Source organism: Cydia pomonella, chromosome 3 (assembly GCF_033807575.1).
Source record: "Cydia pomonella isolate Wapato2018A chromosome 3, ilCydPomo1, whole genome shotgun sequence".
NCBI lineage: Eukaryota > Metazoa > Arthropoda > Insecta > Lepidoptera > Tortricidae > Cydia > Cydia pomonella.
Genome location: NC_084705.1, coordinates 13528644 through 13542323, shown reverse-complemented (window position 1 = coordinate 13542323; position 13680 = coordinate 13528644). Strand labels below are relative to the sequence as shown.

Genomic DNA, 13680 nt, shown 5'->3' with positions numbered 1-13680 from the left:
CTTGAAATTTCGATTTTTCTTCGCAAGTGTGATGAAAAGCATCGTGTATAACTCCGGGGGTAAGAACATTGTTAGGTACTCGAGTCTTTAATTCACTCCAGCCTGCGGCTGTCGTGAATATATAGACTTTCGTACTATATTTCAGTTACCCCCCCCTCGTTGCACAATGTACTATTGTTTCACCTAATTGCAAAGCAGTAAGTACAAGCAAGCGTAAACTTATAATTTACTGTACTTATCTTTAATTTCTAAAATATCATCATTTTACTTAAAGGAAACATTATTTTATTTTTTTAAAGAAACATTTTCCATCCAGGGCCCATTAATTTTTCCACCCTATATGTATAGTTCGGAAAATAAAATAAAGAATTCAGTGGATGCAAGCAATATGTAATCAATAAGCCACTGATTATTTTAGTTTTTAGTCAATTGCAATTAAATTAATAAAACAATGGTAATAATCAAAAAAATATTTATACCTTAAAACTTATTTGATAGGTATTTACAGTATCAAACATTTTTACATAGAAATTATATTAACAAAGAATGTTACATTAAAGGTGGTTCAGGATAGTAGGTATGTTTACAAGTCTTCAGTCACACCAAATGGCACTCTTTAAATAACAGGAAATCATAAATTTTCAACAAAGGTTTTAACATGATAATAGCATCATTCAATGAACACTATTGTGTATTTGTATTTTGTGTAGCGCTTTTTCATTTCTTTAAAAATTACCGAAACTCAAATGGAGTTCTGTACCCCTAGTGTAAATTTAATGGACATCATAACGTGACGAACGCGTTTGCGTTAAGTCTCATTTTGTATAGGATTTTGAGTTTCCAAAACGTCCCGCTTGGCGCGCTCTTTCTAAATCCAATACAAAATGAGACTAAACGCAAACGCGTACGTCACGTTTCGAAATCGAATTTATTTACACTAGGGGTACTGGTTCGTAGTATGGTTACATTCGGATTTAGACTGCACCAGAGCGTAACCTCCAATCCGGATGTAACCTTTATCGTTAACACTTTGTCGTGCAGTCTCTTTTTTCGCGTCTTCTTTAGTTATTTAGGTAGGTACTATGTAAATAATCTCTTAGAAGTTATTCTCATTTAAATTATCCATCGAATTGACAAGAAATACAGTAATAAATAGAAGATAAAAATCCTTGCAAAACAATAGATTTGACATTGCTTCAACAATGTAAAGTATTGCGTATTCGTAGCAAGTAAAGCTCACGGTTACACAAATGTCTCCAAAGACACGAATAACCTGTAGTTATAGCACTTTGGCAACAGTAAAAAATTTCACATTATCATATCACAAATTCAATTTCAGCACCAATAGTCTGTCTATAACTTCACTATAAAGGCCTTGCAAACATTAGTCTTTCACTGCCTTGCCGTCTAATTATCTCCGCCGCAGCTGGCGTTGCCACAAAAACTGCAGCTTGTCCTCCTAATTCCATAAACTTCCCCCTTTTAGCCTTACTCGGTCTTCTGTCGATTCTCGTATCGAAAACGTCATCATCACTTTGATCGTAATCTATCATTGGTTCATTTAAAGCTTCTTTTCTTTTGAAACTTTTATTCATAAAATATGACTGAGGGAGATTAGATACGTTGGGCGACGATATCTGCCTCGTCATTCTGCTATTTGCAGACATTCTCTCAAATGGTGGATAGAGTCTTTGCATGTTTTCTGAAAACGACTGTCGTCCATAATTTGTTCTTCGTTGTTGGAAGGGCTGATGGCCAAAAGATGCCCGACGAGGAAACCTTTGATCAGATTCTGGCCGCAAATCCCGATGGTAAGGTTTTCGCTCTTGGTTATGGTTGGATTTTAAGGAGTCTTCATAACTGCACCTGTAAATTCATCAATGATTAATATAAGTAATACATATAAATTTTATGAATTGCTTGTATCTGTGAAAATGTTAATTTCGATATTAATTCATTCTACCACCAATATTACTAGGTAGGAATGGTTTTGATTTACTTTTAACTTACTCTTCATTCATAGTTTTAAGGTCGTACGTTTAGAAGTTTTAAGGCCGTACGTTTAAAATTAATAAATAACTGACCAGCGATGTAATGAACCTTGTTCGAAATGAACCTTTCTTAGAATAATGAATAAGTTTTTGGCAAAAAATTCATTTTTGGTGCAAGCTTTTATCGCTGACTGTACTTTTCTTTCCACAAGTCACTAATACTCATCGAGACAATTCTAAAAACCCCAAACACAATTAGGTTACGTTGTTTTATCACAGAATTCCTATGGCCACCTCCTGTCTCCATCATCAGATCATCTCGATGGTACCATAATATTGCATTGTCACCCGACTTACATATGTTTGCAAATTTTCATCTTCATCGGAAACCGGGAAGTGGGTCAAATTTAACGTGCAAGATTTGATTACAAACAGACAACGGTCAGGTGAAAGTAAATAAAAGCTTGTAAAAACTGAATTTATTCAATTTAAGATAAAAGTTTACATAATTATATATTATTATTACAGTAGGGCTAAGATGGTCGCTTTTTTATCATCTGTCATCATGCTTGTCACGTTCTAACAAGTCGTAAGTGCGAAAGTGACGCATGACATGACAAGTGATAAAAAGCGACCATGATAATGCCGCTGGATACATTATATTTTACAATAAAGTTTATTATGTCCATTAGTATGAATTGTTTTTGAAACTTCAAATACCTCGCCAAAAATAAGTTTAAAACCCCCAAACAAACCAAAATTTATCCACAAGACTTACTTGTATAAGCAGAAAGATAGACACCCAGCCTAATATAAATTTGTACAGCACCATAAAAAAAGTCATGAATGTTACGTATCTCTTTAGGATCGCTTCATAAAGGAATTAGGTATACAAATGATACAAATAATAGAAACATTACATACCCACTGCTTTCCTCCGATGTGTGGACACTGGATTGGCCACATGGACACCGTACAGCTTCGGCGATTCCAGAGTCTTGTCCACTAGAATTTACTGACGTTATCGAGTTGTCATGACCTTTCCTAGGTGAATGATGTGTGTGTTAAATATGTTAATTATGGAATGGAATTTGGTAATGATAATTATAGAGAACCTATAATGTATTGCCAATCTATAACGCTTAGAACGAACTAAAATGGAAATTTCAGGCATCTCAATAAACCTAGGTGCTATTATCAATTTGTTTTCGTTTTTAGTTAGATTATGTTTGTTATGATTGCACAATGTTAATGTTTAGTATATTTGTGAATTTTCAAAATAGGTTAATATGTCCATTTTAAAATAATAAGCACATCAGCAAATTCAATACTCTTACCTTTTTTGGAGCGGTCGTTGGTTGTACTTGATACAGAGTTTCTCGTGTTTTTGATTAAAATCCGAAGTATGTTCACCAAATTGATTTTTTATACATTTTTGGTGGGCTTTTCCAAATTCTTCTACAGTGTTTCCGTGGGGACATATTTTTTTAGTAACGTTGTGATTGATGACGTCTATATACGAGTCTGCCTCGCTGATTGATTGGTGAAGTTCCTGACACTGGTTTCCTCCAGATGGAAAGAGACCTCCGTATTTAGTTAGGTGCTCAGTGGAGAAAGCGTTAAGACGTTGCTGGGAATATGGTTTGTGACGATTTCTGTTAGGGCAAAGATAGAAGAAGAGTCAATCAAAAGAAGAATATGGTTATCAACAAAAGATTGTAAAAAGTTACGTGCAAAAAGGAATGAAAAATAAAAGACGTGCACGTACAGTAAATAGTAACGAAGATTATGCAGTTCGAAATTAACAAAGACAGTTTCTTTTCATCGGTTGATTTATTCTTAAAACAGTTGGTTTTAAAAAGGTAAGTAAAATAAATTACAAGTACAATCAACAAAGATTAACAACTACCAAATGTATCACAATAGTTATAACAACCATGCACTAGGAATAGAGTTAAGCTATAAATATATCTATATAAAGTAATGTGTCACATGCTTTCGTTTGTGGTGATGACGATGTCTGAAAAGGTAAGGTAAAAAATGAAACTTCGCTTACCTCTTGGTGTAGCTAGAATCAAATTCAATGCGTTAAAGTGTTCTAGTCAGGAAGGCATGAGTGACGTTACAATTTTGTATGCAAAAGACATAAAATTAGAAGTTATGAGGGAACAGATGAACATACATACATACCCACATACATACCGGTCAGAATCATAACCCTCCTTTGGCTTTTCCGTAGTCGGGGAATAAAGTTACATCAGGTTTTTTTTAATAAACTATGCCCTTGAAGTACTAGGAAAGTGTTTTTAGAAACAATTTAGGCTAAATGGCGTTTCAGTATAATTATATTCACGCCTTAATGTTATTATTAGGTAAAAAAAACTTTTTTTGTAATAATTTATTAAATTGGTTGTATTTAACAGGCAGGTGGCAGTGTTAATGGGTAATTCGACCGAAATGAGAATGGGATTGGTAAGTACAGTTAGCGCACATAATAATAATTATATTCATTGGTAAATCAATGCTACCTTGTTAAATGTGAATATAAAAAGTATTTAATGGTTTCGGTTTCACACCATGTTGGTGGCAAATAAGCTACAGCCCGCCTGATGGTTAGCGGTCACTGTAGCTTATGGACGCTTGCAGCATGCGCGTTGCCGACCCTTATAAACCTTTATTTTGCGTGTACATACAGTTCTGACGACGACACGATGTTGTTATGTTATGATTGGTATGTTTTCGTTTTATTTCTGATAGTTTAATATAGCATTTGTATTTTGATTATTTAATGTAATTTTTTCACTGTTTGTCGACCAGTCAGGTTCAAATCCTGGTAAGGGCATTTAATTTTGTGATGAGCACGGATATTTTTTTCCTCAGTCATGGGTGTTTTATATGTATTTAAGTATACCTATATTATATCGTTGTCTAAGTACCTACAACACAAGCTATAAGCTATATAAGCTTTACTGAGGGACTTGGTCAATTTGTGTTATAATGAACTATAACATTTATTTATTTATGTTATATCTTTTTTCCCTAGTTTTAGAACGACACTGATTGTGAAATAAGTAACTTCATTTATCTGCGCCCTCTACCACTGACAGTTACAATTTATGTTATATGACTTATATGTGTTGTATCCCATTCTAATATCGGTTTATATTATTTTCAACCAACGATAAAAAAGAAAAACACGGTCCCAATATTTTTAAATCAATTATTTATAAAATAAGTATAAATTGCCATTTATCGCTACTATTAAGTACCTATATAATATTAATAAATTATACGTAAAAAAAAAAACAAAAACAACAAATTAAAGCCTTTTACGTATCAATCTACTCCACTAAAGCAAAGATTCAATGCTAAAACGTTTTTCGTACGACAAGTTTTGATAACAAAATTTTGCTAACAAGTGGTAAAACACGATAATAGACATATTACCTTCTGCTTCTTAAACATTTTATAGCAATCGTTGTTGTAAGGGTTGCCGCAAAAACAATGCAACCAAGTGCGACTGCGCTTATTTCCATAGTTCCAAGTAGCCTTGCGCCTCTTGGTTGTGCCATGGAGGCATCTCCTACTTCGAGTATTTTAAAACCAGCAAGATTCTGGCGCAATTCGGGACCTCTTTTTAATAATGACCTGAACAAATGTGTTGGCGTTAGAAACTTACAAAGAAACACACTTTAAAATGTTACATTAACAGTTAATAATATTGAATCAATATCAAGTATTAAAAAATACTTACGTTTGGAGGACATCCATATCAATGATTGTATTTGACATTGGGTCAATAGCATAAATGAACATATCAGTGCTGTAAAAAATCACAATACATTAGGTAAGTCTCTTTAGGACATTCTCACTATTTTCATTAAGTAAATAATATTGCAAACGTAACTCACGCGTATCCATCCATAGCGACTCTATTATTAGTTTCCAGACGCCTGATTCTTACGTCATAACCAGTCATAGTCGTCAAAGTCCTAGTTATATTTTCGATTTCTTTTTCAACTTCCATTGGCTTGCCACCGAGCACAAGTAGCAGTTGTTTGTTGTCATCAAGAACATACACCTAAATCGAGTTGATATGTAAATTGTAAAATATATGACCAGAGGTATGGTACGTAAATTTTATGCCTTCACGTTGTCTTTAAATTGATACTTACAAACACATTAGCAATAGCAGATTTTCCATCATCGGCGCCTTTCTTATCTGTGGCTTTAACATCAAATCCAAAGACACGCCCTGCGTCTCGTGCAAATGCGGCTACAGCACGTACGCGACCTGTTACTGGATCAATAGCAAATCGCTGCGATTGCTCGTTGAGTATCTGGTAGCGAATGTCGGCATTAGCCCCAAGATCAGCATCTGTTGCCTGGATAAATTAAGTTAAAACAAATAATTAAATAATTATGTGAAATGAAGGTATATAGAGTTTATAAATTAAGCCTGTAACTAAATATTTTTACCTGTAACTGTATAACTTGATAACCAAATGCTGCTGTTGTAGGTATCGCAGTCACCATTGGTCGGCCTCCATTAATAAACTTCGGCGCATTGTCATTTACATCTTTAATTCTTAAAATTACTTTCACATCGAATTTACTCATACCCTCCAATACGTCATCCGATACGGGATATATCATATGGGGAAGCTCCCTACTTATCTTTTGTCTTTCAGCTCTGATTATAATCTCATAAACGTCTCTTACTTCACGATCCGGACTTTTCACTAAATACAAAGTGCCATTTCTTGGATCTATTACAAATGTTCTTTTAACATCTGAATCATTCTCATTTAGAATAAAGTATTTCATTTTAAAATTCTCATAAAACTCTGTTAGATTAAGAGTAAGCAGTTCTACTGGAGTTCTAGTATTTTCTTCTATTTCTAGTTCGTAGTAACGTGAAATAAACACTGGTTTATCAGATACTTCTACATCGTCGGGGACATCTGTTACAGTGAGCATTAAAATAGCTGTTGAGCTTAAACTAGGCGAGCCTAAATCAGATGCTATTATCGTGACATTATGAACTGATTGACTTTCATAATCGAGCCTGCCAGTTGTAGTAATAATTCCTTCTTTTGAATCTATAGCAAAAAGACTTAATTTATTTTTCCGTTGAGGTAGACTGTATAGGATTAAACCATTCCCATTGCCAATGAAATCTGAGTCGTTTGCATATACTCTTGCAACTGTAGATCCTATTGGAGCGTTTTCTTCTAATGTCGCTTTGTATACAGGTATCATCATTACGGATTCAAAGTTATGATTTGTCAATTCCCCGGCTTCAGGGTGTTTCCACTCTAGCAAATCATCGTACGCAAAAAACTTTGGTGCATTATCATTCACATCTAATACTTGAACTTCAACGCTTACAGATGATGAAAGCTTTTTTTCTGGCCCATTATCTCTTGCTACGACAGTTAATATATATTTATCTTCTCGTTCCCTGTCAAGTTCACCATGAACACTAAAAACACCGCTAAGGGGAGCAATTTCAAAGGGCAAATCTTTACTGGACGGTTCTATATAATACGTTAAATTTGCATTTTGACCAAAGTCTGCATCTGTTGCATCAATTTTTCCTAATATTCTCCTTGTGTATTGCGCTTCTTCAACATTGAAATTGTACCATGATTTTTTGAACATTGGGAAATGATCGTTAACATCTTTAATGAAAAATCGTATTGCAATATGATCGCTTAAACCTCCACCATCAATAGCCGATATGTTTAATCTGAATTCAGATTCTGGTGGTAGTGCCCTTGCAACTATAATATGGCCATGTCTTTCATTGATCACAAAGTATCGTTTTACGTTCATTGCATTAGATGATATGACATACGGAGGCATAAAAACTTCCGAAATAAACTCATATCTTAATTGTCCATTAACTCCACTATCCATATCAACAGCATTAACTTTCAGAATTGTGGAACCGATGGCAACATTTTCTGGAACAGAGAACATAGAGCCAACTGCATTAATAAATGTAAATTTATTTCTTGGTTTAGCCTCAACGTTAATAATTACTCCACTGAGTTCATTCTTTTTTTCACGATATATTTTGATATCCGTCTTTTCATCGACTTCAAGCAGGTCAATGTTCTCCCCTACAGGTATTGTAATGTGATTGTATTTTGGTTCACAATCATTTTCATCTATAACTGTTATAGTTAATTTAGCTTCAGAGCTTAAACTTCCTTTATCTCTTGCTACTATTTTTAGAAGATACACACTTTTTTCTTCTCTATCTAGTTTGCTTCCAACATACGATACAACGCCAGAATTTTCATCGACGTCAAACAATTCATGCCCATCCCCAAACAATGTATACATAAATTCTGCATTCAATCCTGCATCCGCGTCACTTGCTTTAATTTTGTCGGTCATTTTAACTTCTGTGCCTTTTTTAGCGTTTTCAGTTATAAATCCTTCATAAACAAGAGAATCAAATATTGGCGGGTTATCGTTTTCATCAGTTACGTGTATATTGACTTGATAAATGCCAGCCCCAGATATCATACCCTTATTAAATTCTGCAATAACAGTCATTCTATACACCTCTCTTTTTTCTCTATCGAGAGGTTTTTGGGCATATATTGTACCATCATGTCCTGGAAAAAAAGAACTCATCTGAAAACTTGCAGCCACAGGATACACCTCTAAATTTAATTTAATTTTGGAACATCTTATATGTATAATTACCTATAGCGATATCATCGCTAATGTCTTGGTGGTTAGCTATAATGAAATGAATATTGCCTGTTACGTTGACAGGTAAATTGCTTATATTTACAGGAAATATTTGTCCAATTGTAGCTCCAGCAATATTTTCTTTGACATGAAACACAAGCGGAGAATTAGCGCCCCTAAAAAAATAAACATTGTTGTTATTGTGTTTAAAAATGTCATCATTAAAATGGGCCTATAAGTGAATTCCTATTACTTTAATAATACTCCTCTTTCGTCGTGCACATCAACAACATGAACTGTTGTATTTGTGGTAATCGTTACGTTAGCACTTTCTTGTGTTGCTACTGCTTCAAAATCATACATTGGTCGATTAAACCGTGACAGTTCTTCAATTACAGTTATTACGCCTGAACTTTCTTCTACTGCAAAAGGTACTGAAAACAAATGAAATAATTTAAGTTCAAAGTCTCGGATAGTGTACAGGCTTTGAAAGCCTATATTAAAAATGGAGTGTTAAGTGAGTGTTGTGAACTTTGCGTAAACCAATCGGCAGGCGTTTACAGTACATGGAACAATTTTAATTGTCATCGCTCACTTCAAATACGAGCTCTGTACAAGTTACACCTTTTTTTTATTAAATTAATTTTGCATCTATATGGGCATTTGATTTACACCATCATATCCTCTAAAGATATGACAGATAGTATTTCAGTTCTTATCATAGATAAAATACACACCTCCATCTTCATATCCATGTAGTAAGTCATAAGAAACATCAGTCTTTTCCATCGCTTCATTTATGCGTATTTGTCCTACACTAGTGCCAATACCGACATTAGATCCAACCCAAAATTCATATGGAGCTCCTATAAAACCTGGTTTATCGGGCTTTGTTCCTGTAAATCAGAATAATTATTAAGTAAGGTTACAGGTAAGTGTGGCATAGGGATAATTGTGGCTGGGCTTCATATTGAGGCCTGTTTACACATTAATTTGCTACTTACTACTTGCGTTTAGTGGCAATTAAAACACTAATTAAAGGGAAAATAGGCGTTAATGTGAAAACCTTATCTCTTTTTCAAGAAAATTGCATAATATAATAAAATATGTGTACGTAAAAAATCATAACGATATGAAAATAAATGCAACACTTGTGTCAGAAAACGTACCCTTACTTGACTTTATAACGTCGATTGTAACAACAGCTAACGAATATCTTCTTTCACTGGGGTTAGCTGGCTGGTCCGAAGCTTCAATAAATAAAGCGTGCCTGCCTTCAGTGACTGGTGTTTCAGCTAAACTAATTACACCGGTTTCCGCATCTACTTGAAATGGTGATGTTATTGTTAAATTACTGGTTCTCTGGAGGTCAAACAATATCATTCCATTTCGTCCCAAATCTGGATCAACTGCTTTTACTTTTCCAATATATGTCCCAACGTTAGAATTAGACTTTATCACAAATTCGTATAAATTGCTAGGCACAAAAACAGGATTGTTATCGTTTGCATCTAACAAAGTCACTTCGACCGTAACATATGACATTAACTGATGCAGGTCTTCAAAATATTCCACGTTTTCATTTTTTGTACCCGTTTTATCAGGAAATATATATGTTGTTTTATCTCTATAAGCTGATCGAGGTGTTGTTTGAGTTCGTCTATATTTTGATAATCTTTGTTTATCTAAAAATGTACCCACAACACTTGGGCTCTTTTCTTTAGCATATACCTTCATTTTCAACGATGAATGTCTTTCTCTATCTAGAACAGTCTGAAAACAATTTTTTTCACTTAATTGTTTTTATAGTATAAACTTACGCTCTACTAGAAAAAAATGTAGGAAGAGTACCTGATTTCGAACAGTTAGCCACCCAGTTCGGGGGTCGATAACAAACGCTCCTTCAGGATCGCTAAGTTGATATGTAAATTCTCCGTTATCTCCCTGATCTTTATCTGTTGCCATTACTTGAAGTACACTGAACCCTGTGAATAATTAAAATTTGTAACTAGTGAAAAAAAAAATTAAAGTTACTTATAACATATTTACAAACAGAATAAAGTAACTAAAACAACTTTGAAACTAAATCGGTGGTTTTCTATACAAAATATATAAACAAAAATTTTCTGGTGGTGGGTTATACCGACCAGAACTATTCACAATTCACAACGTGGTTATAAGCTATACCAAACTAGTCAACGTTTGAACAGAAAATACATATTAGAACCTAAGGATTGACTTATACATGCTATTTAAAACAAACTGTACTTGATTTCTGCAATTGACATAATAACGCGGGCCTAGTCGCACCAGTGAAAGACTAACCGTACCACCACCACCACCACACCGTTTTCTAATTCCTATTGTACAAAAGAAGATATTATGTCGTGCGAATTGCGACTTGACATATAGTCTTCCTAGCCGCACATATACCTACGGAAAGAACACTTTTTTACCATTGGGAAGATTTTCCACGATGCTTATATTATAGAAGTCCACTTCAAACTCCGGTAGGTTATCGTTTAAGTCAATTACTTCAACTTCAACTCTAGCTTGGGCAGTTTTTAGCGGATTATCTACCTGGGCAGCTTGGATTTGCATCACGAACGTATTTCCTAAAACAAACACATTTACTATTTTATCAGCCGACTTCTAGCTATTTTACTCAAAGCCTCCTTAATATAACACCCCTCTTTTGCGCTGGGGGTTAAAAATGATGTACAATACAACTCGAAACTTTGTTGAAGTATAAAACTGATGTAGTATAAAATAGTGTAGAATACTCAGTTGTACCACTCGCAGCAAAGCATTTTACAGGGTAAATTTACTATGATGATCGTGATCATGATAAATAAAGTATTTATAAAGTCATATTGCGATGTCTGTGTTGTTTGTTGTGTGGTCAAAGCTTTTTTTTTCCACTAAGAGTATTCGAGCACCTGATAATCCACTTTCAGCATCCAAATCAATTTCTTTGTCAAGGAATAGTGTTCCGTTGATGATATTTAGTGAAAACAGTTTTCTTTCGTTCCCGGAGACTAAATCGTAGCGAACCGGTGCCTTGACGCCGAGATCTTGATCAAACGCACGAATCGGATCGTCGAAGATAAGTTCCCTGTGTATGCGTTTATCCTGTGAAATAAGAATAAAATATCTAAGCAAAATATACATGAAACCTAAATGTAAACGAAATTCAAACGTATCAAAAATATGGATTGAATCTTAAAATAATATACAATTGCATTAATTCATTTCACGGTTTGGCTTAAAGTGCTTCAAATTGTGAATTAATAAATGTCCTATAATTTGAGGTCTCGGACCGGGTTGTAAAAGGGGATTAGATTAAGCAGTCCCAATATGTACCCTCCCGGTATGAATTAGATGTGAATTCTGAATACGAATTGGCTATCAAGAAAATTTTCCACTCAAACTATGATAATTTTCGATGACGTTTTTGGGATTTTATATATTGTCAATATTAAGTTATTGCGTTAATTCTGGATTGAATGGAAGAATGCGGTACATTAGATAGATAGATAGATAGATAGCATTTATTGGTAAAAAATAATATTTTACATGTCAAGTAGCAAAAAAATACATTAGTTTTATTTAAAAGTAATTACATTACTAAAAATTACATTTTATAAGTTATTAAGTTTTCAGGTAAACCCATTTCACATATAATAATAATATATTTAAGGAAGTACCTACTTTAATCAAAAAAAAGTCATATACTTGTAGACATGGATAAAATTAACAAGAAAGTATGTCATATTATATAATTGTGGTACAGTATTAATTTATATCGTTACAAATAGGTACAAATGCAATTACAATTGAAAAAATCAGTCTACATGTTGGTTGTTCCCTGTGAGGAATTCGTCAATAGTGTAATAAGCTTTTTCTATGAGTAGCTTTTTTAAATTACGCGTAAATATTTGGTCACTGGCAGAATCAACTATTGGTTTGGGTAGTGAATTATATAATTTAGGTCCCATGACACCGAGCGACTTTCCAAACTTTGCTAGCCTGTACCTTGGAACAAGTAACAGGTTTTGTCGGCGAGTACTTCTAACAGAAGCTCGATTGAGAATTATATGATTAAGCATATTTTCCCTTACATGTGTGCAAGCAGTTTGTATATAAATACTTGGTAACGTGAGTATTTTATGTTTTTTGAATAATTCTTGTGCCGGGTAATCTAAGGGTTTGTTATCAATTAGGCGTACTGCGCGTTTTTGTAATTTAAAAAGTTTGTTTCGGTCGGCTGCTGTTCCCCATAGGTCCACGCCTTGAATAAGTATGGAATGAAAATAGCCATAGTAAGCCTTTTTCAGGTTTTCAGTTGAAAGGCTGTTCACAAGCCTGGAGAGTGCGTAATTGGCCGAGGCCAGTTTGTCGCAGCGCGCGTCAATGTGCGCACTCCACGTCAGGCCAGCGTCAATAATGAAGCCTAGGTACTTCACTTGACTTACTTGAGGGACCATTACATCATTTACTTGTATATTTAACCCATCAGTAGAAGTAGTGCGTAGCTGGAAGTGAATTAAATTGGTTTTTTTCGATGTTCAAAAGCATGCCGTTGGCTGTAAACCATTTGGTTACTTCGAGCATTGCTTTGTTCACATTATGTTCCAAATTTGTTACATTTTCGGCATTAACAATGACACAAGTGTCGTCTGCAAACATGACATACTCAAGCTCGGGGCAGGCTATTGTAATATCGTTTACTAGAATTAAAAAAAGATTATTCCCCATGGTGGACCCCTGAGGAACAGAACAACCGCCGATAGTTTCAGGTTTAGATTTTGAATTTAAAACGTAGGTTGTTTGTTTTCGATTTGTTAAAAACGAATCAATTGTGTCATATATTTTGCCTTTAAAACCGTAGCGTTCGAGCTTCCTAAGTAGCAGCGAGTGGTCAATCATCTCGAAGGCGCGCGAGAGGTCACAGAATATTGCTGCGACTTGCCGCCCC

At 34.5% G+C, this 13680-nt stretch overlaps 1 protein-coding gene across 7 annotated transcripts in view; it reads right to left on the bottom strand.

Moving 5' to 3' along the window:
- Positions 1-458: 458 nt before the first annotated feature.
- The window catches only part of LOC133516128 (cadherin-89D), a 95907-nt gene continuing 82685 nt past the window's right edge, over positions 459-13680 (bottom strand). The window contains exons 8-22 of one of the 7 annotated variants that reach the window (XM_061848872.1): positions 11642-11834; positions 11159-11317; positions 10554-10687; positions 9878-10475; positions 9440-9598; positions 8956-9136; positions 8715-8878; positions 6471-8623; positions 6167-6376; positions 5903-6072; positions 5746-5814; positions 5439-5639; positions 3329-3646; positions 2916-3035; positions 459-1866 (exon numbers count right to left, since the gene is read on the bottom strand). In XM_061848872.1, coding sequence (XP_061704856.1) covers positions 1365-1866; positions 2916-3035; positions 3329-3646; positions 5439-5639; positions 5746-5814; positions 5903-6072; positions 6167-6376; positions 6471-8623; positions 8715-8878; positions 8956-9136; positions 9440-9598; positions 9878-10475; positions 10554-10687; positions 11159-11317; positions 11642-11834 — 5331 coding nt within the window. In that variant the 3' untranslated portion in view covers positions 459-1364. The other 6 variants (XM_061848871.1, XM_061848873.1, XM_061848875.1 and 3 more) reach the window with 6 other exon arrangements.